A 27,765-nucleotide genomic window follows, 5' to 3' on the forward strand; every position below is an offset into this window, starting at 1 on the left:
GGCTCCTTTCGCGACGATCCTGTACGCGGCGCACGAGCGTCCACTCGACATTACCGCTCGGAGCGCGCGGCCGGCGGGACGCGTCCACTGTCCGCAGCGACACAAACGACGTTCGCTCGCGTGATCCAATCAATACAGAATCTCGTTCGAATTTTAAACCAAACTCACCGGAGCTTAAAGTTCCCGGCGTGTGTCGGCTCGGGTGCGCTCGGTGTCGTGTCGTGCGGCTCGTCAGCGGGATGGAGAAGGAGTGCGTGGGCTGGGGCCGCTGGCAGGCGCGCATCGCGGCGCTGCTGGCGCTGCCGGTGCTGCTCACCGGCATGTACGGCACCAACTACGTGTTCCTCGCCGCGCGCACGCCGCACAGGTAACCGAAGCGACTTTACAAACTACCCGCGGAAATGTTGGTTCATTTTGTTAAAGTAGCTTTCCCGTTCTGAGTTCTAGCCCTTTTGAACCTTCAAGGCAAATAACTGTAAACAGATGCTGTTGTAACACAATAACAGACGGCGCGTACTGCTGTGCACCGCTGTTGGATTGTTGTCTATTGCAATAAATATAATAAATACTTGTATTATGTGACTGTACTGAGCCCTTCATGATTGCAACTGTTGCATAGAGGGAGAGACTGCACATAAGGCTTTAACTTACTTTACGAGTATATTGCCCGCTCGCGGAGTGTGTGGTGTTAAGTTTCGCGCAGGCACAGTGACACTGACAGTTCACAACTCGGGGGAAGAGCCGGACTCATCACTGAGAGCTGGTGGTTGGATCCCACTGGACTGTTTACGTACCCACTCCTGACCAAGTCACTTTCCGACTAATTAGAGGGGAACCGGTATACTGTTTATATTTAAAAGATATAGGTTTCTTGTATATGTAAATTAGCGGTTGTCCGCGTGGAATTTAGTTCTCAAATCCCTCGGGAATCATGGATTTTTCTGGGATAAAAAGTAGCCTAAGTGTTAATCCATGCTGTCATGTCATGCATGCATATATCTCAATACCAAATTTCAGCTAACTAGGTTCAGTAGTCGAGGCGTGAAAGAGTAACAAACATTCATATCATCAAAATCATTAGTTTTCGCAAATTTCGGCAAACATTATTTTTTTCGGGATAAACAGTAGCCTATGTGTCCAGAGTAAATAAAAATCTAGAGTAAAACCTATTTCTATTCCAAATTTGAGCAAAATCGCTTCAGTAGTAGCGGCGACAAAGAGTAACAAACATCCAAATATACATACAAACTTTCGCGTTTATAATATTAGTAGGATATTCCTTTATTAAATGTTACCTATATACGAAAATACGAACAATTACATTTACTCTAATACAGTGACGTAGCGTGCCCTGTATCATAATTATTAGTTGGAGGCCTAAATGAACGGTAAAAAATTCTCACAAAAGAAGCAAAAATGCTCGTTTAAAATTAATATGACATTGACTTTAACTTATGTAGGATGTTTCCAACTTTTGGGCGCACGTTTATCCAGGGAAAAAAGAGATTGTGGATTATCTGCATTTTACAAATTTTTGCTTTTACACGTAAGGGGCCCCTGCAGTCCGGGGGCCCCGTATCATTGATACGGCGGTAGCTCCGTCCCTGCACTAATAATACCTACGTACCTAAATTTCATATTTAATACGTAGGTAGGTATTACAAACTAATGATTGTATTGAATTTAGCAAATTATTAAGTATTTGGGTAATTAATGGACATTTTTTCATTTCCTAAAATTACTGAACGATCAATTAATTTGTTATCCAATTTAACGCAACACATTTTAAAAATCGTTTGTATGTTTGTAACATTTTTAAGTCGGTAAGTAGGTGCTAGGTACATAAATGGTTGCTCATTTGCGGCACAAATGGAAATTCTCCAGGTGAAATGTCTCACCGAGGATTTCCTATTATCGGACAGGTCTCCCGCTCCTGTGCCAGACAGGTCAGGTTTAGTTTTAGATAAGTTTGTAACATGGTGGTAAACAAAAAACAACCTCAGCTGAGTTTGTTGTGGGCTCTTCTCGGATCAAGGTGCGTTTGGAGCCCTCGTTACTTTAATTATAAGTTTTAGACTTTACTCAAGTACCACCATTAAATCATGACATAACTTGATGTTTCAAAAGTGCTTGTAAAGTAAGTCTAATTGACGGCTAACTGAAGCCTAATTTAAATGAATTTTGATTTACATACTTAGCTCAGCTCGCCTGGAGCAGACGCATCGATGTTGCGTTGCGTTGGGTTGCATCGTCAGCGATTGATAATGAAATCTCAGAATGAAATGGAGCTTATACAATTATACATGTACCATAACGTACGAAATATATTTCTCCAAATTATAACCCTTTTAAGCCTTTACGAAACAAACCTTCATCGAGCTTACAAATCAGTTATGAAACGGTGGGTGCGGTACACTGTTGTCATGAGAAATGAAGTTGTGTATTCTTATTTAGATAAACTAGGTTTGATTTGAATCTAAGTTTACCTCTGTGCCTACTGCCGGCAGCGGCACAAATACTCGACACACTTCGGCGCAGACAATAACATCGCACGCGAGCGCTGCGTGCTCATCTGCGTGTGCCCGCCGTGCGCGCGCCGGCCGGCCTGGCGGGCTCGGTTTAGTCAGGACCCGGCCTCCTTCCATAAAGGAGAGGAGATATGAAGCTCAGAAGCAGCACGTTAGTCCGATGCAGGCGGGCTTAATGTTTAATTCGTTAACGACCACTGTCAGAAGTTCATTGACTGGGAACATTTAACGTGCTCTGCGAGGCACGGAAATGTGGCTCCATCTACTTCCCAACTTTAGCTGACTGAGAATTTTGGCTGAAAATTATCTTGAAAGAAAAACTCAATAGGTACCTATCTCATATAGCCCGAACGAACGAACCTTGTGATCCGAAACGCTCATCAGGAGAAGGAGATTGCTTTTTTGACTTTTATAATTTCTGAAGAGAAACTCTATAAGCAGTTTTTTAACCGACTTCCAAAAAGGAGGAGGTTCTACGTTCGGCTGTATGTATGTTTTTTTGACATCTTTTTTTTTTTCCGAAAAGCACTAGGTTCAGTGAGAGTGTGGATTGTATTTTATTAATGTTTGCGTTTAAAAAGTGTAGATATGGCCTAAGACTTGTTTAAAAATGCCAATTTGATCTTGTAGTAAGAATTCAAGTGAGGACTTTTAATCACAATAAACAGACTTCAACTACAGATGTAATGATCAAAGTCAAAATTCATTTATTTCAAATATGCTTAGTTTACAAGCTCTTTCGTAACGTCAGGTCATAATATTAAACTTAAGATAATGGTGATAATAATCATTCGAAAACTTAACATTAAAGTTACGAGGGTTCCAAACGCGCCTTGGTCCGAGAAGAGCCTACAACAAACTCAGCCAAAGTTTATTTTTTTTATTTATTTATCATTTTACCGATTGTGAAACAGTTTTCAGCCGTAGATAAGCGTAACGCAAAACCTCTAACCTTGTTCACCCGCAGTACGTCCGCTAGTATTCTTTCAATACACACACAACACAATAATGCGAAATAAAAAACGACTGTCTAAAAGTGAAAGTCTACAGTACGAGTAGAAAGATGCGACGGTGACGAGAGAAGACGGCGGACGCTCGACTTTAAAGACGAAAGAAACGTAATGAACAAAAGGTGTGCGCAGGATATATCCATCTTCATATATATTTAATAGAAAATATCTTGCAATATTCAGAGCCAAATCAAACACAAGAAAAAGATAAATATGAAACAAAATATAGGCTTAAGCAATAAAACCGACTAAAAACTAGCCGCGACCGAAGCCACTCCCTCGAGCCAAATCAAACATTATCAATTCCGACGTGGACCCGAGCGACTCATTGAATTGCTAAGTGCTGGAATATTTTCGTTCAAATATGAATAATTGATTATGTTTTTGTACTTAAAATCACATGACTTACTATCAAGGTAAGCCCCTGCTTTAATAATACTCGCAATAGATACCTAGTTATACCTATTACTAATATTATAAAGCTGAAGAGTTTGTTTGTTTATTTGTTGGTTATATCGCAAATCTTAGGAGCTACTGGTTTGTATTGAAATATTCATTTATTTGAAGAAGAAAATAATTGAAGAAAGTTATAGGTAACATTGCGATATGACCAATAGGGACAGAACAACATTTAAATATGTGGCAAGAAACCGGGAAAATCAATACTTTCGATGCGTGTGTGTAAACGGTAAATCATGTAAGACGGAATTGTACCTCTTTAAAAGTTCGACAGCATAATTAGGGTGACTTTCGTCAAGGGCTTCCATGCGGACGAAGTCGCGGGCATCCGCTAATATATCAAGCACTGATTTGTTAGCATTAGTAAGGCGTAAAACAATTTTCATTTGCGAGTTGTAAGACGATATTTCGTTGAAAAACGCGATTTTGTATTTGAGAATATCAATCACCATCGTATGTTAAAGATACCTGGAACGTGTTCACGTGCTCTCCGAGGCACGGGGCACGGGGCACGGGGGTGCAATACCTTTCAGTGAGGACTTGAGAAGTTGTTGGATGGAAGAAAAGCTCAGTAATTAGCGCGAGCCCAGCTACTCATGATCCTGAGTCAGACGGGCTCATCCAGAAGAATAGAGAAGTTATTTATTGTCAGGTCTGGTTTCTCAAAACTTTAAGTTTTATTTGAAATCACTTTGTTTGTAATCTAGACAAGTTTTAGTAGCTTCGCTGTCGCCGTCCTGTCTGTGCTAGCTGCTAACAATACGATCATATTTTGTGAAGGCTGCGTAGGAGTAAAATCATTTTAATAAACTCGTTCTAAAATAAAATAACATACAACTAGTAATAGCTAATACATATATTCATTGAAATATTTGAATAATTATTTTATTTATCAAGCTAGTGAACGGCCGCGACTTCGTCCGCATGGAACTCGGTGTCTCACAAATCCGGTCTATTTTCCGAGATATGAATTTTGACTTTGGTAAAAATTAGCCTATAACTCAACAACTTCCTCTACCTTCCAGTAAAATTCCAATTAAAACCAGTTCATCTGTTTAGCCATTAAAACCAGTTCAACAGATTAGTCCACTTTGTTTGTGTTTTAGTATCGCACCTGAACAGTTATTTTGAAGACACTTCAAATTTATTTATATTCTACCATCAGACGCCACGCGTCTTCATCCGCGTTGTTCCCGTTCCCGTGGGCATTCGGAGTGAAGCACCCGGGAATAGTGTAGCTTCCCAACAGTGAAAGAATTTTTCAAATCGGTTCAGCAGTTTCGGAGCCTATTCAATGCAATCAAACAAACAATCAAATATTTCCTCTTTATAATATCAGTACAGATGTATTGATGATTCATTTACCCATGTGATATTGTTTATCTCCATGACTGTTATGGTATAATAATAATTGTTATGGTTGTAAACGAGCACGTTTACTATTAAGTATGATAATTTGATTGTAATTTATACCCGTAATTAACCTTACTTGGATATTGTTTGTTTTGTTCGTTAGAGCAATCGATGGTGCGATTACAAAAAATATTGTTAATTGTGGCGCAGAATGTCTGTGATTTGTAGTGGACATCTACAGCAAATTATAACTTAGTAAGTATTTGATTTATTCAGTGTTGTGAATCGTCTTTTCCCGGTCTTCTGAATGGTCCGGCGGGGCTCGAGGTACACACCTCGCCCGGGAGAAGTTCGGATGTTTCCTCTCCCGGGTCGTTGGCCTCTTGACCTATGGATCAGTCCTGCAGCCTAGTGTAGTAGGGTGTCCCGCGCGGATGTTGTCGTATCCTGTGAACTTGTTAATTAGCGGATAATTAAACCGTTCCGTCAATAGATGGTCTGCGGGAGACGCGCGTGTGTAAAGCTAACTATGTTTGGTCAGTAGCTTGACAATATTTTGATGTGGAATAAAAAATGAACCTATTACACCCACCTATGGGATCTGATTGTGAATCAGCGACTGACGCAGACACTTCGTGCTTAAAGTGACACCGCTATGGTACGGCTATGGTACTCGTATATTGCCTGCAAACCCGTACCGGAGCAGTGTGGTGGTAGTATGATTTACTTATCCCTCTTCTGTCTATACTAATATTCTATAGAAGATTATTTTGATTTGATTGTTTGTTTGCATTGAACCGATTTTAAAAATTCTTTCACTGTTGGGAAGCTACATTATACCCGGCTGCTATTTCATCCCCGTATTCCCACGGGAATGGAGCTACTAGTAATCATATTCTAGTAGCTAGCTAGTGATCTATATCTCGTACATAAAATGTAACCATCAGAGCGCATAATCGTCCGAGCCAGTGGCCGGAGGCTGCAAGTGCGAGATAACCCGCCGCCACATCTCTCGCCGCAGTTCACGTCCAAGGTCTTATCTCTTATCAGCGCAGGCGCGTGTCGCGTACTGTGTACTGTGCAGTGTCTCCAGCTGACCGCGACTCCTCCACACGACACTCCTGAGCTCTGCTGCTGCTACTTATCTACGAAAACAATGATGCGTTGAAACCGAAAAGAACTTGTACTTAGCAATTTACGGTTGTGGTACAATTCCGCGTAGATAATAGTACTGTTTATTCAATTATTTGACTTAAGAGGGGTCGCGGGTGCTGGGCCGGGTGCTGACACGGGGTAATTTGTTGCAAACTTTTGTTTGTTTTTCAAAAGCACAAACTGGTATAACGATTACGTAGGTAAAATACTCAAACTCAAAATTAATACATTTCAATTAGGTATGCTTAGGTAATTATATTATTAGATAATGGTGATAATAATGATTAGGCAAAAACTTAAAATTAAAGTTTGGAACCGTTCTAGGATTCCAAACACGCCTTTTGTACGCGTTTGCATCTTAATAAGCGAGTAGGACATGTGAGAAAAATTCTCGTGTGTTCGTTGAGCTGAGACGAAAATGATAAGTCTCGTGCCACGTGCCTTTTGATGGCACTTTCCCTGGAAGATAGAGGAGGTTAATGAGCTACATATATCTAAGTTACTTTTCATCCCGGAAAAATCAACGGAAAAACTTTAAGCAGACGAAATTGCGGGCGTGCACTAGTTATAAATAAGATCTGTAGCAAATATCAACGACATTGTGATCAGCACGTCGGATCGAGGTCGTAGAAACCGCCCCCGGCCCGTTGTCGTAACGACTAACGTTGTCGCAACGTTGTCGCTCGTCGCTCTCATCGACCGCCACATTGTTGTGCGGCTACGGTACAGGGTACGTGTGAACTCGCCGCTTACCTACCTCGCCTTTACTGTTACGTCGCTTTCGATACTAATACAGACAAAAACAAATAGTCAGATATTTGGATATTCAATATTTGAGAACTAGACTAACATTTTACATGGCGCAGTGAAGCCCGTTATGAACATAAACCATTTGAATATTATGTAACAGCTCGGATCTGTCCACCTGAAGGATGTTTTCTTTCACATAATATATCGTGCGCAGTGAGATCATCGCGCGTGAGTCAGTAACGGGTTCAAGTGTCAACGCGGCGGGGTCAGCGCTCGACTCGTGACGCTGACGCGGCGGGTCAGCACTCGGCTGACGCTGACGCGATGGGGTCACGCTGAAGTACACACGGTGTTAGCGAATTCATTTACAGCTTTATTGACATTCCCAGCCTATCAACTATAGAATGTCATGCAAATCTTTGACGACATACTGACAGACATGTAGGTAACTGAAATATGCATTTGCAATTCTAAATCGAGGATTGTAGAAAATATTCACATTTTGAATTAGATACTATACCTATTGATCCATTTTTTTAAAACTCCTTCCTTGACGAAACGATTTTCATAGAAATTCAATGAAAATTTTGCGAGGAGTGGATTTTGTTCAAGCGTTAAGTAACAAAAAACGTCACGTTTAGTAACATTGAGTTTGGCGGGAAAATTGTAGGAATCACATGTAGCTCGCGTTTTATTTGTATTGAATTGCTGCATTTTAGATTCGTCGTCGTCGTTATCAACTCAGATACGGCTCACTGCTGAGCTCGAGTCTTCTCTCAGAATGAGAGGGGATAGGCCAATAGATAAGGCCAATAGTGCATTTTAGAGTAATGCATTTTATTAAATAGTTCTGTAAACTCTATAAACAGTTTACGTAAGCCTGCCTTCGCCTTGCTAGCACGACACGACTTGACTAGGACTTGACGAGTGAACTCCAAAGTCCACATTGTTCAAGAAAATTGTCAAATAACACTTTTCTTATAAAAATAAAAAAAAAGGAATAGGTATTTAGTCAAAGATCAAAGAAAATTCGTACTGAGATGGTTGAGTAGGTGAGGTACTCGTACCGTATAGCTGAAAATTGGTGCTGGTGTGAGTCGGTACTGATACACACACTAATAAAATACAGTAGTTTCAGTGTGGTGTCAACGTATAGGTATAATTTATCCAAGTTATTAGTTTATCACAGGCTTAGGCATAACAATGAGAGACAGAGCTGTGCCGTCCCTGGCCGCCGCGGACAGAATTAACCCGTGCGTGTTTGAGGAAGTGCTCACGAATGTGTTCAATCTCAATTCTCAATATAAAAATAGATGCATTCGTCAGCGAGTATCGAGAGCTGTATCCGCTATACGCACACGCGTATGTACAGGCATTGAATTACTTAATAGTAGTAATATGTATAAGTAATTCAATGTGTACAGGCATATGTGGATATTTTATTGGAGTGACAATTTACTGCAAAAAACTTGAACATATTATACCTACACATTTTGTTTGCAGAATTTTTTTAGTAATTGTCATCAATATTACACACCAATTAGTTTATCTAACAGAGATAATGTATAAATAGAGCATTCTTGTTTTGTCTCGACTCGACGTTTTTTATTTTAATAGATAATGGTTTCGGGTGATATCATACATTTCCCAACACTCAAAGAGCAAAGATGTGGATCAACACTCTCGATAGCGAGCGGCACGCACGAGGACGAGAGGTTATCGCGCGCGTCACCGGCGAGCGGCGAGCGGTAGGTGATCGGTACAACAATGCTATAAAGTCGCGACCACACTGAACTGCTCGCATTTGATATGAATGTCAAACCGTGGAGAACTTACGCCAATGCTGACCAGATCACTTCGGTTTCGGGCAGCAGTGAACAAAGTTAAATTAGCCTCAATCATTGCTAATCTTCGATAGGAGATGACACTAACAGGGAAAATAAAGAAAACGAATAAGCGGACCACTTGATGTCAACCTCTGCACTGTCACTGTCGGCTTTTTAGGAATCTGAAACCTTAAAACCATGGCCTTTTAAGGGTTAGGTGATTTTCGTCTGCAACGTTTTCAAAAAACGGTCTGATAAAACGTCACGTAGGGCAATTCAGAAGATTAAAGTTGAAGTATATCGTGTAGGCATCGGTGTGTGCAAGGCTTTAAGTTAATAATAAGTCTGTTTTTATTTTGAAACCGTATCGTTAGCCTGGCTCCTGCCCGCTGCCCGCGCGCTCGGTGTGGCTGCGACTTATCGCACAGATAAGCTCCCGCGCCTCGCTCCGCCTCGCTCCGCCTCGCGCACGCCTCGCGCACGTGTGGCGTCTCGATATCGCGCTATTAATATAAATTCGCACAAATCGCGATGTTTGGGAATCTTTTCCTCGTAGGCTCGTCTGAGTACTAATACCTACAGTTAGGGTTGCCATCCATCTCTGTTTCTCCGGATGTGTCCCAGTCTGAGGTGGACGTGTTGCCGCAAACACACACTGTTTCACTCGCGCAAATAATCGGTAGATTAATAAATAGGCAAATAGATGGTCTACTTTATATTCCGAAAACATATATGATTCCTGCGGAGTGTGTGGGGAAGTCCACTAGTAATATAAATCTACTGCTGCCAGTGCCACAGCCACTGTCCCGCCGACCGGCAAGTGGCGTGGACGTACGAAGCTGTTATCAGCAAACGCTAGCAGGGAGCCGCAGACTGACCACTCGTATGTTTACAAGCAAACACATTCGGCGGAAGGTCAGCCGCCTCCCGGGGCGACAACGTCGCGTGACTCGTGTGTCATGGGTTCGGCCGCGGCTCGCCACCACCCTACTGACAAAGACTTACCAATCTCTCGTCTCGACTCGCCAATCGCGTGGGTGTCCGCTAGTCTCAAATAAAGACTTTTATGTCAGAAATTCTTTCTATCATCATATTATGTGAACTGGATAAAAGAAAATTGTTTAATTTAATTTTAATATGAATTATCGGATTTCCATGGCCCCATTTTCAGCAATTTTCTCTTGATTGAGTCATCAATATCTATTCTCTTTCAGACTCGATGCGCTTTCATTTGAGACCCATTCGAGTATGTTTGCAGACTTCGGTTCGGTTATTCTTCCCCACTTTCACCCCCACAACTTTTACGCGGCTCAATCGATTTTCATCAAACATGTCTAAGAACACTCGCACACAAGTCATACAAAAACAACTAAATTGAAGTCGCCTTATCAGTTCGGTAGCTGTGGTGCCTCAGACAGAAAGATAGACACGTCAAACGTAATAACACCCCTCTTTTTGCGTCGAGGGTTAAAAACATGTCTGTATTGGAAATGTAGGTACCCAGTAACGATTTCAAATTGACATTCATTAAGCACAATGACTGAAATATATTTGACTTTGACCACAGAAAACATATTTGACTATGAGTAGGTAACCCGCCATCGGAGCACTCAAACTTCCAAGATTGTTTAGTTAGTGAATTCCTAAGTGGATAGGTATCTACCACAAAACGAAATGAAAACTTATTTAGTATTGTATTTCTGAACATCATCATCAACACATCAGCCGATGGATGTCCACTGCAGGACATACGCCTTTTGTAGGGACTTCCAAACATCACGATACTAAGTCGCCTGCATCCAGCGAATCCCTGCGACTCGCTTGATGTCGTCAGTCCACCTGGTGCGGGGTCGACCAACACTACGCTTTCTAGTGCGGGGTCGCCATTCCAGCACTTTGGGACCCCAACGTCCATCGGCTCTTCGAAATACGTGTCCCACCCATTGCCACTTTAGCTTCGCAACTCGTTGAGCTATGTCGGTGACTTTGGTTCTTCTGCGGTCGATTCGATCGCGCAGAGATACTCCTAACATAGCTCGTTCCATCGCCCGCTGTGTGACTCTGACTCTCTCTTTCTGAATATATTATCTAATAATGCATTGGTATAATTTGTACTTATTTTACATTATGTATGCTTCATTTCGATATATATCGCATGATAAATGGACTCAAAAATCTTAATTGTCAGACGAATAAAATAGCTAGGCAGATATAATTATAAAAATTTTAATAAAAAAATACAACCGACTTCAAAACCTAAAAACGTACCCACTAAACTAAAAAGCGAAAAATAACATCATAATATGTTCTACCTGCTGATCAGCATGAAGGCGGTGTTAAGCCGGTGATGTATTAATTCAAACCATGTGAGAATATCTTATAGATTTAGATTTTGCAGACAGTGTTGTTTCATGGGGTCCTGTCAGAAATGGCTTTAATTAAGACAACACCGGCTAAGCACCAAGCTCAATTTCTCCAGAATTCCATCATCAGATCTTGACATGATGGCAATGAGACCAAATGGGGACTATACCGTTTCAAACAAAAAAAGAATTTTTGAAATCGGTCCAGGCGTCTTTGAGTAATCGGTGTACATACATAAAAAAAAAAAAAATACCGACCGAATTGAGAACCTCCTCCTTTTTGAAGTCGGTTAAAAATTAAAACTTTAATTTTTTTATCCCTACTTGTCCATATAAAGGTAGTTTTTATTGGTATATATCAGAATTTATTTATACTCGTATGTGTACGTACTGGTACATATACGAATATAAATAAATTCCGTTACCAATTGAAAGCCACGTTATGTGTTTGTGTCATGGGATATATTATATTATATGCGGGTAAAACCGCGGGACGTCTGCTAGGTCATTCAATTGAATTGAATTGAAGTTAATAGTTAATGCTGCAATGCATTAGAGTAATTCAGTTTTCCAACAAGCATTATAGCATATCCCTACAACGCGAGGCGGCACGTAAGGCAAAACCTTTATTTGTGCCGTTTGAGCTTTTTTATGACTTCCGCGGTTTTAATGATCAATCAAGTTTAGGTTTTTTTTTAATGATTAAGTAATAGTTCGACCAGTGTCATTTATCGACACGATTACTAATAGTGGAAAAATATAGTGTTGACCGCGATATCGATTTGACTTTGTATAAAAACATAATGATAACTCGTGAATCATCGGCCGCTAATTTGCGGCGCGCACAAAAAGCTCGCTACAATCAAACGTTATAAATATTACCATAAAACATACGCTAATGGCACAATGGGCTGCAATCGTTGGAGCATGGCTTCTACATAACAGCCTCTAGTAGGTACAAGTTTGCTCGTGTTGATTTCGTGACAACTTTTTATATATAACACTAACATACGCCCGTGACTTCGGCCGCGTAAACACAGACTTTCGTACACCGTCTATTCTATCTTATGCTTCTCTTTTTATTGAAATTTTAAAAAGAGAAAGAATAGAGAGACTGGACTCTGAAATAAATATTCAATGCTTTCGGGTAGGCCATCGCGAACTTTTTTGTAGAATATCGTTGGATCCAGGTATATATTATTAAATGAGGAATATCTCATCGTAGGTTTTTTTTATATCATATGTTAAAGGAATCAAGTAGCGCGTTCGATGAAAGATCCCGTGCGAATTGATCTCTGCGTAATCGAATCTGAAATAAGGAAGTCCACAGAGGAACCAAAGTAGTACCTACTTATACATATACTTGAAGAAGTTGCAAAGCTGTGGTGGCATGGGGTGGGGTACATAGATTGAAGTCTTGAGGTGAAGGAATATACCTACGTTAAACAACACAACTGAGATAAGGGGGAGGGAAAGGGGAATAATGGTCTTATTTTAAAAAGATAATATGGCGAATTCTCTTAAAAGTCATATTTAACTTCCATTGCTATGAAAATCGCAAAGCTGCGAGAGTTGCAAACGCGCCTTGGACCGAGAAAACCCCACCAAACTTAGATAGGATTTCTTTTTTATCATTATTTTACAATATGTTCAGATGTTAGCCCTACGACGTGTACTACGCAACGAACTCGTTAATTCCTTTGAGCGATCGTGTTCTAGTGCGAAGCGATTAGGTACATCGATGGATTTGAAATTAATTAGGTATTATCTGATCCCATTCTGAAATATTTCTTATCGGATTACTGTTATCAGCTAATTGGTACCACATGCATACGTTACGCACGAATGAATCACTCAGGAGATGTTCTTGGTGGTGGTGGTGGTGGTGGTGGGATGAAGCATGATAGGTCTTTGTAGTAACACTATTCGTCGCGTGTTTGTCCCTAGCCAGTTTGCAAGCTCATCATCACCAAGTACTTTAACTGTCCGCTAGACAAGACCAGGCCAAATTCATATATTAGTGTTAAGTAAGCCGGTTTACAAGCACTTTTGATTTATGACCATAATTTAAAAACATTACCTGATGTTTCGAAAGTGATTTTAAATTAAGCCAAATTTAAATAGATGCATTTTGACTTCGACTTTGACAATTGTAACGAGCTCTTGGAGACACAGGGGTGTAGAACACCACCGACCTCCCTACTCCCTACTGTTATGTAGGTATTCTGTGTCCGGGCGTAATACTAACGCTTAACATTTCATTGAACGACACAGGAGCTGGTGAGTGATCAGGAGCACGTAACCACTCCGCCACCGGGCACTGGGGCACTAGATACGTCGCTCATTTTAAACAGGTGTTCGACGATTAATGAGAAGGAATGTTGTATTATCATAATCACATAATATTCATATTATTCAGAGTTGTCATTATGGAATAGCGTTGATATCTTCTGATTGGCTTATCTTCACATATACACAGTAACATTTTGTCAACATTAGCTATCTATTGAAGCGAAACGGATCAAAATAGGTCCGTCCGTTTAGATGTCACTAATTAATTTAACAACAAGACGAGCACACACAACTTGAAAACTTTTTGCTTTTTTTGCGTCTCACATTTCAAAATAGCAACGTACGGAGCAGTAATAATACAAAATAATCAAAATTTTAGCACACGTATCAATATTTGCATCAAACATCATCAAGCGTATTCACAATAAACGTGCTATTAGTCCTTGGGCCCAAGAACAAAATATTTATTCATGACCAGACTGCTCAGTCAGTACTTATCTGATATTCATGGCGAGTATGAACATGGTGATAAAACAAAAAAAATACAACTACAGCGCCGATTTTTGCGTAATATAAAAATAATATATTTAAAATCAAATAGTTGTCTTGTCGTACAATTTTCAAGGAGTAATCTATATTTGTTATCGGACGCACCGACCGACGTTTGGAAGATGGCTTGGAAGGAAAATTTCCCACCACCATTGTTAACCTCGTTCATAGTTTTGTCCGACCTATACAAAGTTTGAGGTGTATGATGTATGGTGATGGATAAATATTTTGTTCTTGGGCTGTATGTGGCGGTCGATGCTGACGGCTCAGTGTCAGCACGGAGAGAGGCTCCACAGTTGCACCCTATCTCTATTGTAGGAAATATTTGTACTAGGCGTTCGGGTTGTCCACATTTCTTGTTGTGTTATTCTTTATGGGTTACTTGGGATAAGCGGGGAGAATAGCTTGAGTGTGAATCGTGAGTGTTGACATGTCGGAAGGAATCCCTCGAACCTGCATTCGGAGTCACAAGCCTCTGGGAGTCTTAAGGTATTGTCTGCCATCATTCAGTCTTATTTTGGTTACAGTTTGACTATTGTTCAATATTGATTTTCTTATTTTTGTAATTCCACTTCTGAGTCTGCTAAAACTACAGTATCAACTACCACGTGACTCATTGTCACTGATTACATACAATATGTAAATTAAGGTCACGCTACCACGCCGGCGGCGCATTTCTCTGCATCAACGTAACCAATGGATTCGCTTCCACGTTGTGCTGCTCACCTACTGCCCACATGTCGGGTTATATCACAGCACTGTGGCAGAGTAAAACTGTGGGCTGCAGGTAGTAACTATCTGCCAGATTTTGGCTTTACAATGACTTGTTGTGTTTTGCACATTTTATTTGGCAGTTTTGCAGATAGATGTTAGCTTTCGATATAAGATAAAATAGCTAACACACAGTGCAAGAGATTACTTTAGAAAAGTATTATTTATAAAGAATATTACAGATGTAATCAGTGGAAAGAGCAGGTTTACTTTATTATTTAATGTTGACGACCTTTAAATACCTACTCGGATTACGAGTCGAGTGGATTTAACCTAAAAATTAGCATACGTACCTACTTATGTACTCGCTCCAAGTTTTTGTATCTCGTACCTACCTTACCGACGGTTGTGACTCTCGCACCGCCCTCCCCCCTTACCCCACCCTCGCCCTCCGCAAGCCGACGAACTCAACAGTTTAATTGATCAGCAAATATGTTTTGATTTGCGATTTACATTATAGCGAACCTCGAGAGCAGCCCGTGCGAAAGCATGTACTTTAGGAACACACCTCCCATGGCCCCTGCGACTTTGCAGTCGTTCGTGCCGAATCAGTGGGAGGGCAGTTCCTGTACTTGCTCCAATCACGTGTGCCCGGCCCGCCTTCTTGACTCCCTACAAATTATTTACTCTTCGTCCTTGTCCTATAATGAGCTTTCTCCACCTTTTGGGGCACTATACTTTAGGACCCAACAAGAGGACATAATTCAGGGAGCAGGCTGCGGCCCTGACCAGTGGCCACCTGCGCGCTGTCACAGCCGGACACCTTATCGTCCGGCGCGCGTCCGGGCAAAGCCACCGGCAGCGGCTAACCGCGCTACGCTCGCTGTCAGATATCACTTATCAGTGTCAACTGTCACGTCCAGCGAGCGATCACGTACCTAACAATCTGGCATTTACATTCAGTAAAAATATTAAAAAAGCATAACTAATCATTTATAGGAAAATCTATACTTAATATTATAAAGTCGAAGAGTTTGTTTGTATGATTGAACGCGCTAATTTCAGAAACTACTGGTTGATTTGAAAATTCTATCAGTGTTAGATAATGAAGCTTTAAGCTTGTGGTTCCACATGAAAATTACTTATTACATGAGCCTTGATAGCGTCGTGGATATGACCTTTGACTTCGATTCGGAGGACGTTATTTTGAATCCGATCCGGGGCATGTGCCAAACCTTTCAATTTGTGCATTTTAAGAAATTAATATCACGTGTCGTCAAACGGTGAAGGAAAACATCGTGAGGAAACCTGCATACCAGAGAATTTTCTTAATTCTCTGCGTGTGTGAAGTCTGCCAATCCGCATTGGGCCAGCGTGGTGGGCTATTAGCCTAAGCGTCTCATTCTGAGAGGAGACTTGCTCCGTGCTCGTGAGGCTGAGGAACGAACATGGGTTGTTAATGTTGATGAAAATGACTGTAGCGAGGTTGCACCCGCACCCGCTCCTCGTAATGGAATAATGAAAACGCGTAATGTCCCATTTGAATATCCCATGTCGTGCTGTCGCCAAATAATCTTTACAATGTCAATAAACTGCACTCGTGAGACTTCAAACTGTTTCGGTGGAAAGGTTAAATGAACTCTCGGACCCCTTGACATTAAGCCCATATTCGGTCTGTGCTCTGTTTACTGTACAGTGGTATCATTGCGTGTACGGCTGGCGAGCGCTGAGTGGTGAGTCACGCATCGAGACAGTTTCAGTCATGTGGTGCACCCACTTCTACAGGACAAAGGTGTAGTTATAATGCTTTGAGAAAATCTGGTGCTTTTATTAGGATTGCCAGGTCGACTTTCTTCAAGATTAAATCTGTCTTGAAAGATCTTAACTGCTGCAAGTTCTGTATGAGAACGGGTATCTAGAGTTGCTTCAGTAGAAGCATATCTCTGGCTGGGCAGGGAACAACACGAGCAGAAACGTGTCACAAATCCTGGGCTCTGCTCTATCTGCCACACGATGGAGCAGGAGCGCGGCACACGCTCAGTGAATCCTGGACTGCTAGGGTATTCGTTTCTATATTTATAGGTATTTAATGATTATTGTCTGAAGTTATCCAACACAGACACGATTCAAGAGTAAAGTTTAGGTTAAGCACGTCAAAGTCCTTCAGAAATTATTTTGTAAATTGGTTTCAGAACAATTACAGACGTTGAATATTTATCAGAGTTTGCTGTTTGCTTCTGCTCAGACTAGCCGTTGATTGAACCTTCCGTGCTTTGATGTTAATTTACCCATTTACTTATCATCCATCATCTCAAAATAATGTAATATTGGTGCACAAATGTCTCAATCAATTTTTAAACTCATCTGACATGAAAAAATACACAACTCGTTACTGTGCAAGTCCTGGTACGTGTACATTAGAGTTCAACGTCAACTTGTGGAATTCCACAAGAAATTCGCACTTTGCTCCCGAGATGCGCCGACTGGTTGCATTCCTAGTTGCGGCGGGAGCGGCGCGGGGCGGGGCGGGGCGGGTCACGTGACCGGCCCTCCGCAGGCTATTTTTACGAAGCCTATTTTTAACATGACCCTGCAGCGGGCTGCGGCTGTGGCGCGCCGCTAACTGCTGTGCAGCGTACTACAGATAGTGGCCACTGGTCAGGGAGCGTTTTTCATAGTCGTGAAGTCGGGGCCACGACCGTCTCGTATATCGGGGAATACTGGTCAGGCAATATGTGACTTAACATTGAACAAGGCTGATTAGCTCCGAACGTCAGTGCGAATTACGACTAATCAAACAGTTCACTAAAAGATGCAACAATCAATAACATTGTTACACTGATGCGATTTCAAGGTCATCGACCGTCTTATCGAATTATGTCATATTTTTACTGAAAATAGAAAGTTTTTAAAAGCATATTAAGTACGCGTTAAGTTAATATAAAATTTATTATTTTTTTATCAATATCTAAAAAATACTTGCAATAACAATCCATAGATCCGAGCATGCTGTCACCGCATTTTTCACTGCGACATGAGATCGTCAGGTGAATTTGACGGAGTCAATGATTATTATTTTAAACTATAGATACGTTTTAGCCTACAAAATCACCGCAAAAAGTGATCCGAACTTGCGACTTCACTCAGCGCATACATTCACAATTTTGTGTTTACTTACATTATATATTTAGGTATTATGTGTTTAAATAATTTTCGTGATTTAATAAGCGACTAAATGAAATTAGGACAATTGCACCTGCACATTCGTCCTTCTCAGTTTTGGTGCGTTAGTGCCCTATCTCTAGTACAAAATATCATTGGACGGAATCACTTCTGCAAAGCTCGGTCAGCGTTCACTCGCCCTCGGGCGGGTGTCGTGGCCGCGCTGCGACCGCTCGCTCGGTGCTAGCGGCTTGCGGTACACCGCTCACCCTCACCTCACCACTGCACACAGATCAAACATACTTCACCTGCGTCGTGTAACTAATATATTATATTTATATTAAGTTGTACGAGTTGATTGACTCGTCTGATTTTCTTTTTATTATTTTGTTGTCTAAAAATAAACGCCAACATTAAAGTAGATGTAATTTACGTTCAACGGCACCGCTATAAACGTAAACAGGTTTTACGCTTGCGTATGAAAACTTATTGTGTTTTTATTTTTTAATATACATGCAACATGTCCATCGTTCTAGTGCAAATATTGGTGCATGCTGAGAAACGTTTTCGTGCACAGTGTGAATACTGTGCCGCCCTACAGAACCAGTCGGACGACATGGGACCATTTACTGCAGGTATAATGTTGTACAACATTACGTAAACGTGTACAACGAGTGGTAGATCGGCACCGTCTCCGCCAGTGGCCGGGCCGGCGGCGGAGCGGCGCCGGTCGCGACCGGTGCGGCCGGTATACTCACCGGTTCACGGTACTGCACTCAATGGCGTAGACTGTAGGGACACTAAATGTATTTATTTACAGTAACGTAGGCATAGGATTCTATTCAAACTATATTAAGTCCATATACCTATATATCTGATACGGGGAAAATTCTTTACACTCTAATTTTTTAAGCTCTAGGAATGGCGTGTGCGGACGGCGCGAGGCGCGAAGATGATTAAACTTTTAAGAACTTAATCTCAATGAATGCAAAATGTCAAGTAACCATTGTACGTAAATAGATAAACTTAGATGACACTGATGATATAAGAGCTTAAACTTACTATTAAGATAATATTCTACGCATACTATTGTTTAATTTTTTTACCACATTTAATAACTGATTTAGAACTCGTCGTTTTTAAAAACTGAATCCCTGTAACCGAGGTAATCAACAAGTAGGTACATTGTATCTAAAGTGCGATAACATCTGAACTTTGCTGCTATATCTAAACTAATATTATAAAGAGGAAAGATTTAATTGTTTGTTTGTATGTTTTGAACAGGCTCTGGAACTACTGAACCGATTTGAATAATTCTTTGGGAAGCTACACTATCCCCGAGTGCTATGGGCAATATTTTATCCCCGTTTTCCTACGAGAACAGGAACGAGAACCATGCGGGTGAATCCGCACGGCGACTGCTAGTGTATAGTCAAAAGTCAAAAATAAAACGTGTGCGTCTCGAGACGCTCGATAGAAGTGATGAGATAAACCTACTGCCGTATAGAGAAAGGGCCGTAATGCGTTACGTTACGAAACGGGTTACCATTAAATAACAAGTTATCACTTCAATAAGAAATGCTAACATTTCTACGCTACGCTTCTATAGTTTGTGGTGTAAGCCGGCAACTTCTGGTGGTTATTGAGATGCTTCATCACACAACTTCCATTTAACTCTTCCTTAAAACGAGTGCTCGTTGTGTATCGGCAGATGCCACATCCCGGAGTGCGAGGACAACAGCACGCTGGTGGGCCCCGTGGGCGCGGAGGCGTGGGCGCCGACGTGGGCGCCGTGGGCGCTGGCGGAGGACTCGCCCGAGTGCCACCGGCGCGCGGCGCGGGGCGGCGAGTGCGCGGCGCACGCCTTCGACAACGACACGCGGCTGGAGTGCGACGACTTCGTGTACCAGCACCACAGCAGCATCATGGCGGAGGTTAGCGCTGCGTGATGACGGCCATCGCAACCATCGGAATGACCGGGGCCATTCCTATCACAGGGCCAGGACTCCTTCCCAATAGATGAAGGAATTTGGTGCTAAGACCCACTACGATTCTTGTTACCATTGTTAAATCTGATAGTACCTAAGCATCATTATTATCAAATTAAATTGAATTGAATTGAAATTTCAACTCCGGGCTTTTATTAAAAGTTTTTTCGAAAAAGGAAGTTCAACATTTCACATCTGACCGCTGGCCTGGACCGCACACGCACAGGCTTCCCAACACGATGTAGTGTTACAATTCGCAGTCGTTTGTTTTGGCAGAGTTTCGAGGAAGGCGGCATCACCACCATGCTTAATGTGTTCCGCGATATCTTGAAACTTGTGGCTCGGATAATAAGTTGTCTTTCTATACGACGATTATAGGTAATCACTAATTATATAATACTGTAAAACATTGCAGTTTGGGCTCGCCTGTCAGGAGTGGAAGCGCACGTTGGTGGGCACCATCCACAACGTGGGCATGCTGGTGTCGCTGCCCATCATGGGCTACGTCTCCGACAAGTGAGTATCAGAACTATACATAAATTCAAGATTATCGCTAAAGGAGTTTTTTAATGTAAAAAATGTTAAATGTACGTGCTTAATTATCACATTTAACCAAAATGGTAGTCGATGTGACTTTCAGTGAAAAACATTCTAGAGACTTATTAACAGAGAAATGTAAACCCACCCGGTGTCTCGAGTGTTGTGTGGCGTTGTTATGGCTTACAATTAAATTAAACCACTCTATAGAAGATTGACTTGACTTATATCTTAAAATAGAATTAATTACTTTATAATTGTTTTTCTATAGCGATGTCATGTAAATACTCGTAATTCAGATGTAAAACACGAGTAATATTATATTATCCTTGATTACCAAAGCTTTATCCTATATCTATAAGCATTAAATGTCATTTTACGAGGACCGTAACACACTTTCGCGTAAAGTGCAGTTCAATTATGCAATTTCTAAAGCGGTCAAGTTTATATTTTATGGTGATGCAAATAGTTAAAACAGATTACTTTATCCTAATGGGTTGCAGTAATAGTTATGTAAATGGATAATTGCCATTATTAGGGTCATTCAGTTTTAATTAGTATCGTTCAAGTGTTAAATGTATCCTTACATGCCGCAGACACGACTTGCCTTATTGCACGGCCCACTCACGAGACCGACCGCCATCTCCGACTTACGGCAAAGCCTAATAGGAATAATAATAATTAAGTTGGCCCTGAATTAGACCTCATTAGTCATTACTGACACAAATACTCCGAGCCTTCTTTCATGGAGTCCTCTGCTGAATGTTTGACTAAATAGTTTCAACAGACAGGTATTACCTTCAGACACTTAGTGTATAGAGAAGATTGGCACTTAATAAATTGCTTAAAAAATTAATAAAAGTAGGATATATAATGAAATTACAAGGAAAACTATAAGGGCTAATTAGCAATTGCTATTTAAAGAGTAATGGTCGACCAACTTAAAAAACGTAATTGGAAATCGAAAATTGCATACTAATTCCGTTGTTAATTAGGAAGACAAAGTTGTCATTAAGATAACTCAGAGTCTGTTAAAACTAGAAAGATGGGCATTGGCAAGCATATGCATATTAATTACGTCTATAAAGTGGTAAAAAAGAAAGTTTGAAAAAAAAATTTTTTGGGATTCCTTCTCTACATACAAAGTGAGAATGAATTTTTTATCGTCTATCCTATAGCGTGGGGTATCAATATACGTATTTTTGTGCATTACATAAGGCATTAAAGTGCTAACTTAATCTACGGAACTCTACTCTGCGCGTGGCCCGACACGCATTTGGCCGGTTTTTTTTTTGATTATGAAACATTTCATATTTTAACCGTTAACTAGAATTGTAAATAATAAATGATTTTATTGCTCTTGGACTAATAATCTTTTGTTTTCAATGAATCAATCAATTATTGCAAAATAGTAAAACATAATAGTCATAAATTCTTAACGAAATGCCTCAAAGTAACGCTCGCTTCTATTCAAAACCACCACAGCTTACATGATATTGTTCCTGCCGTCAGTCAGGGAGACGATTGGAGCCGTGTGTAGACTTGTAACAGTAACCAGCTGTGTCAGTACTCAGTACACCTCGTTCGGAGTACGGCGGGGGTCAATTACCTGTCTATCTGGGACATAGAAATGTAAACTTAGCTATTTTAGGAGCAATGTGAACTAGTAGCTCGACTGTCGCCGCGGATGGAGTGGTGGGGGGAGGGGGAGGGGCGCGCTAAGTACTCTAATTAACGCTATATCAATTATAAAATGACTTATTTGCCTTGAACAATGCGGTCTCGCGACCCTTCGAAGGTGAGCATCAGTAATGGCGGTCATAATTGATATCAATTATATGATTGAGGGGGCGTTTAAGAAGCTGTCTCAGATTATCTACAATCATAGTAAATAAGGTGTGCGGCTGATAATAATAATAATAATTTATAACAACAAGCCAAGCCCAGTTTAAGTTCGTTACGGTCAAATGCTGAGCAAATAGAAACTTAAACCGGGCTTAAATTATGCAATTTCTAATGTTTCATATATTTTTATTTTCAAAGACAATTTCGTAGTGACAAAGTTATTGTAAGAATACATTTTTGCGCGCAGGCATGTATTGGATGGTGAGTGGCTAGCACAAACCATCCTCCTGATACATACATACAATAACTATAAAGCTCTGCGGTGCAGATGGGGCCGGCGCGCGGCGCTGGTGACGAGCGGCGCGGGCGCGGGCGTGCTCGGCCTGTGCAAGTCCTTCGCTGGCTCCTACCCCGCCTACCTCGCCGCCGAGTTCCTGGAGACGGTGCTGGGCGCCAGCGTGTACCCCGCCGCCTTCGTGTTGAGTGAGTGTCACTCATCATGAGTTACGTCGCTCTGAGCTCACATAAAGGGTTTACTCGTAACTCACTCTCCTCGCTCTGTCAATGTTATTGTAATGTGACATACATCTGGGACTGTCTCCAGTGATCGAGTGGCTGGGCGTGGAGCACCGCATCCTGGCCAGCCTGCTGCTGGGCGTGCCGCTGGCGGCCGGCGCCGCGTCGCTGGCGCTGCTGGACTACGTGGCGGGCTACTGGCGCACGTGGGCGCGCTTCGCCTACCCGCCCTCCTTCCTGCTGCTGCTGTACCCCTGGCTGCTGCCCGAGAGCATCCGCTGGCTGGTGGCGGGCGGCCGGCTGCCCGAGGCCGTCCGCGTCATCAAGCAGGCCGCCAAGGCCAACCGCGTCTCCGTGCCCGAGGACGCGCTCGACAAGATGCTGGCGAAGGACCAGGTCACCACCAAGGTCGAGGCCATCGTCGAGGAGGAGAGCCTGTTCACGGCGTTCGTCAAGTGAGTGTAGCGAGGAGCTCGAGAGTCGTCCTGTGTCTCTTGTTGGCGTCAGCGAGAACAACCAGTCGTTTAGTTAGCATTAGTTAGTTTTTCATTGAATATTTCCGCGAATCGCCCGAGCTCTTGATTCTGGAATGGTCTTGATCGATCGAGCGGTTTCTTATACTGTAATTGAATGAAAGAAGAGTTCAGTTCATTGTGCAATTATAGTTTGTAGCAGTTGATAATGACTGTTTGTGGCTAACCGAGGAAGTATTGTCATTTTTTGTGTGAGTATGTTTGTGGGAAAAACTTTCACTCACAGGGATTAAAACAACCTTGCCAAATATTTTTCGAATAGTCACGGAACCGCATAGCAGTATTAGTGCTAATGTTCCTAGTCTTATATGTAACGTTTGTACTATTCTGCTGGGTTCAGCCTAATGTGTGCCACAAGCGGTCTGACACTGACCCCCGGCCGCGCTCGCAGGTACGGCGCGCTGCGGCGGCGGCTGCTGGTGTGCTTCTGCTGGTGGGCGAGCGCCGTGTTCGTGTTCTACGGGCTGGCCGTGCGCGCGCACGCGCTGGCGGGCTCGGCGCACGCCAACTACGCGCTGCTGGCGGCGGCCGAGCTGCCCGCGCTGCTGCTCAACACGCTGCTGCTGGACCGCGTGGGGCGGCGCCCGCTGCTCACCGCCGCGCTGCTGCTCACCGCCGTCGCGCTCATCGCCATCCCCTGCCTGCCCGAAGGTACACACTGAACCTGCATCTCTTACGTCGCCGAGATTGTGGGCTCCGCTCTCTGGGCACGAGACCTATGCTCTGACTATGATGTGACTGAAGCGCCATTAACGTGCAAGAGATTCGTTCGGTACTGGCTGGGTCCTGGCACATATTGTGCCAGATAGGCGCTTTCACCTGAACGTGTATAACTGGCAATATGCATACTTCTAAGCGCGCGACATCACGAGTGACTAAACGTGATAAGCAGTTTGAAGTATTATGTCCCACTGTGTATGAACGACTGCAAATATCACGCTAGGGCATGCTCAGTTAACGACTACGTTAAGATAATTGAGAGGTTCTTACTCCGTGTCACAGACGAGAGCGTGGCGGGCACGGCGCTGTTCCTGGCCGGCAAGATGGGCGCCACCATGACGCTGAACGCGCTGTACGTGTACACGGCCGAGCTGTTCCCCACGCGCGCGCGCCAGCGCCTGCTGGCCGCCTGCTCCACCTGCGGCCGCCTCGGCGCCATCCTCGCGCCGCAGACGCCGCTGCTGGTGAGTCGCTCCCTCCGCCACCTCCGCCGAGTGCATGCCCAACTCGCTGCACGTGTACACGGCCGAGCTGTTCCCCACGCGCGCGCGCCAGCGCCTGCTGGCCGCCTGCTCCACCTGCGGCCGTCTCGGCGCCATCCTCGCGCCGCAGACGCCGCTTCTGGTGAGCGCGGCGCTTGTACTTCATCTGAGACATCGAGACTTATGAGCGGCAGCTCCTGCGAGATGATCTTTTGTTCTTACCAACGGTTTTTATGGTGCTTTTTCAGGCGGCTTACGGAGCGTGGGTGCCGACCACTCTGCTGGGCGCGCTGCCGCTGGCCAGCGCGGCGCTGACGCGGCTGGTGCCCGACACGCTGGGCCGGCGCCTGCCCGACTCCTTCGCGGACCTGGACAACTCCGCCGCCACCACCGACACCGACATCCCGTAGGCGACGCCGTGCCCCTGGAGCTGGCGGGGACTTGCGCCTCACGTACGCCAAGTTCTAGCCTCAAAGGCCTGACGATGACGCGAGTGCAGTGCCGTTTCCCTATTCGAAAATTGCTCAACGTGCCTGACGTAGTTTCAACTTGGACTGCTCTTACTTATTATGCTGTAGCTAGCGGGAACGACTTATTAACTTTAGCGAGCTCTCTTTTTCAGCTCTCTATATTAGTGTTAGCCCGGCGCAGGCACAACTCCGAGCACCCCCCGCTGTAGGCCGCCACGGATCTATGGATCTCAACCCGTAGCTGTAGGTAGCGTCGACTCGAGCAGTGCGTTGCGAGAGCCTTCGGTTTTAGTTATTATTTGTGTTGTAAGAATAACATAGCTTTAATTTTTTTGATATTGCAAAATTTGTTACCGACAATTTTGATATAAAATATCCACCCCTATTACCCCTGTGGTTTTGGGTGCTGCAGCCATCAGGGCTGTGGTCCCGCGTGGTGCACGCAGTGGTGGTTGTGGTTCTGGTTGCTGAACTCACTGTCTGACAGAGGTGTCAGAGCCCCAAACACCCACACATAAGCCGTTTTTGGAGCCTTCGTAGCTATAAGTTATTGCTTTAAATCTTAATTATATTGAAGAAAATGTTATTAGGTAGGAGGTAGAAAATTAAAGTAAAACGAGTAATCCCCGAGGCCTCCCATGGAAGCTCTCTCATGAAAAATCGGCTCAAAACCGAACAAAGTAGGCTAGATTATAACGGAAAGCGGCTCCACCTAGTGGGGCAATGCTTAGTCGAAGGAGACGAAGTACAATGTATTTATAACGTTTAAAGTTTTTATTAGATAATAAAAAGATTTGACATCTACCTTGTCGATACGTCGCAGCCAGTCCAGTTAGATTAGCTAGCTAATTGCACGCCTCGACCGTCTGTTAAAAACCGGCAATCGGCATCCAATCAAATAGTTAAAGGCTGATAGTTAATTGAACTAGAATCACTCCACGTTAAACAACCTGACGTATTAAGAAGTCGGTTAAAAATCAGCCCTTTGAAAATGCTTCAGTCTTCACGCTTCGCTATTAGCTTTCTGGCGATCCCATTCGTCTCTCATGCGTCGTCCCATAATATTGTGTAGCATTTCCGCGCCCTTAGCCCAGGCTTCCTTGCTGTCCAACATATATGGCATTAGGTTTGCTTTTCTCAAGGGTACCATCTAACTCCACCTTAACTAATCAAAATCAAAAATTCATCCCAACGATTTATCAATATTTTCCATTAAATTCAACTTTACTGTATGGGGCTGAGATGTGGACTTTGAAATCTGCTGACCGCAAACGTATTGACGTGTTTGTAACGCGGTGCTAGAGGATGGTGCTCCAGATCCCATGGACTGCATTTCAGAGCAACGCATCTATATTTCCCCAACTCAGAGTCAAAACTCACACACGTTGCCAGGAAACGGACGGAGATAATCTCGACAATCTGATAGTCGCTGGCAAAGTGGAAGGTAAGCGGTCGCAGCGATGTGTTAGTCTGATCAGATCTGCACCATGCTTGACTTGACCGATTACAATGCGCTCTGGGTGACCGACGATAGGACAAGACGGCGTGACACCGTGAAACACGAAATTATGGATGGAAGTGGTCACGAGTGTGAAGAACACGACTTAAGGAGGAGAATCTGTCAATAACTAAACAAGCGACTCTCGGGCTTCTTAATTGACGTTGACGTACACTAGCCATTTCATTGAATGCCGGCATTGAAGTCTAGGCGTCCTATGAGCTTGCCAATACAACCAGATGGTTGTGACCCATACATATCCACTCAATCCGTTCTTTATGTTGTATTTATATATGTATTTAGATTAGCCTATTACTTAATTTAAGTTTTCAACCATAATATTAAAGACCAGACATTTTCTCAACCAATGCACTGGACGTTTGATTTGACAAAATATTGTTATATAATTGATAATTACAATAAATTGATTTTCTAATTCATAAAATTAACACGTAAGTATAGATTTCGTAATTTTGTAAGACAAAGTTAGAAGTAAGGTTGGTAACATGTCTAAAGTGACAATAAACAATTTTGACACGATCGCAATATTTGCTCATTTTGTGGTTTTATTTTGTCCTCGCTCATCGACACGTCAATCAATTCATACCCACTAGTATGTATATCTTACAATAAAAATCTATTTGAAAATATTATTGTATTTATAATTCAATATGTAATAATAATTTGAAAGTTTATATGAGTCTCAGAAGATTCCCGCTTGTTTCGAATAGCAAATGTGAACATGTGTGTTATAAAGCACTCTCATTAATGATAGAGTGCTTACATGTACCTATTCTAAAACATCGTCTAGATCCAGTTATTCAGATGACAAGCATACTCGGCTGTAGAATGAGTCTAATTTCTGAGACAAACTAATAAAAATAAGTAAAGAAATGTTTAGTTCAGCGTATTATTTTATTACTGGCTATTTTTCAATTTATTGATAGACATCGTTTTATAATATTACCTATGCCTTCAGTGACAAGAGAGGAGATCTGAAGTAGGCAAGTATTGTTTA

General features: G+C 42.6%; 1 protein-coding gene across 2 annotated transcripts; it reads left to right on the forward strand.

Moving 5' to 3' along the window:
* LOC112044145 (solute carrier family 22 member 6-like) lies at nucleotides 1–27,303 on the forward strand. Of its 2 annotated transcripts, none has more exons than XM_024079888.2 (8): nucleotides 1–367; nucleotides 19,870–20,092; nucleotides 20,562–20,662; nucleotides 22,857–23,011; nucleotides 23,133–23,499; nucleotides 23,969–24,228; nucleotides 24,580–24,761; nucleotides 25,028–25,327. In XM_024079888.2, the coding sequence occupies exons 1-8, from the start codon at nucleotides 240–242 to the stop codon at nucleotides 25,187–25,189; spliced, it is 1,578 nt and encodes a 525-aa protein (XP_023935656.2). In that variant the 5' UTR covers nucleotides 1–239; the 3' UTR covers nucleotides 25,190–25,327. The 2 variants fall into 2 exon arrangements, with proteins under 2 accessions (XP_023935656.2, XP_052741006.1); XM_052885046.1 differs by lacking the exon at nucleotides 1–367 and adding an exon at nucleotides 18,695–18,793 and having other exon boundaries at nucleotides 25,028–27,303.
* Nucleotides 27,304–27,765: the final 462 nt, after the last annotated feature.

The sequence above is a fragment of the Bicyclus anynana genome, chromosome 13, assembly GCF_947172395.1.
Source record: "Bicyclus anynana chromosome 13, ilBicAnyn1.1, whole genome shotgun sequence".
Lineage (NCBI taxonomy): Eukaryota > Metazoa > Arthropoda > Insecta > Lepidoptera > Nymphalidae > Bicyclus > Bicyclus anynana.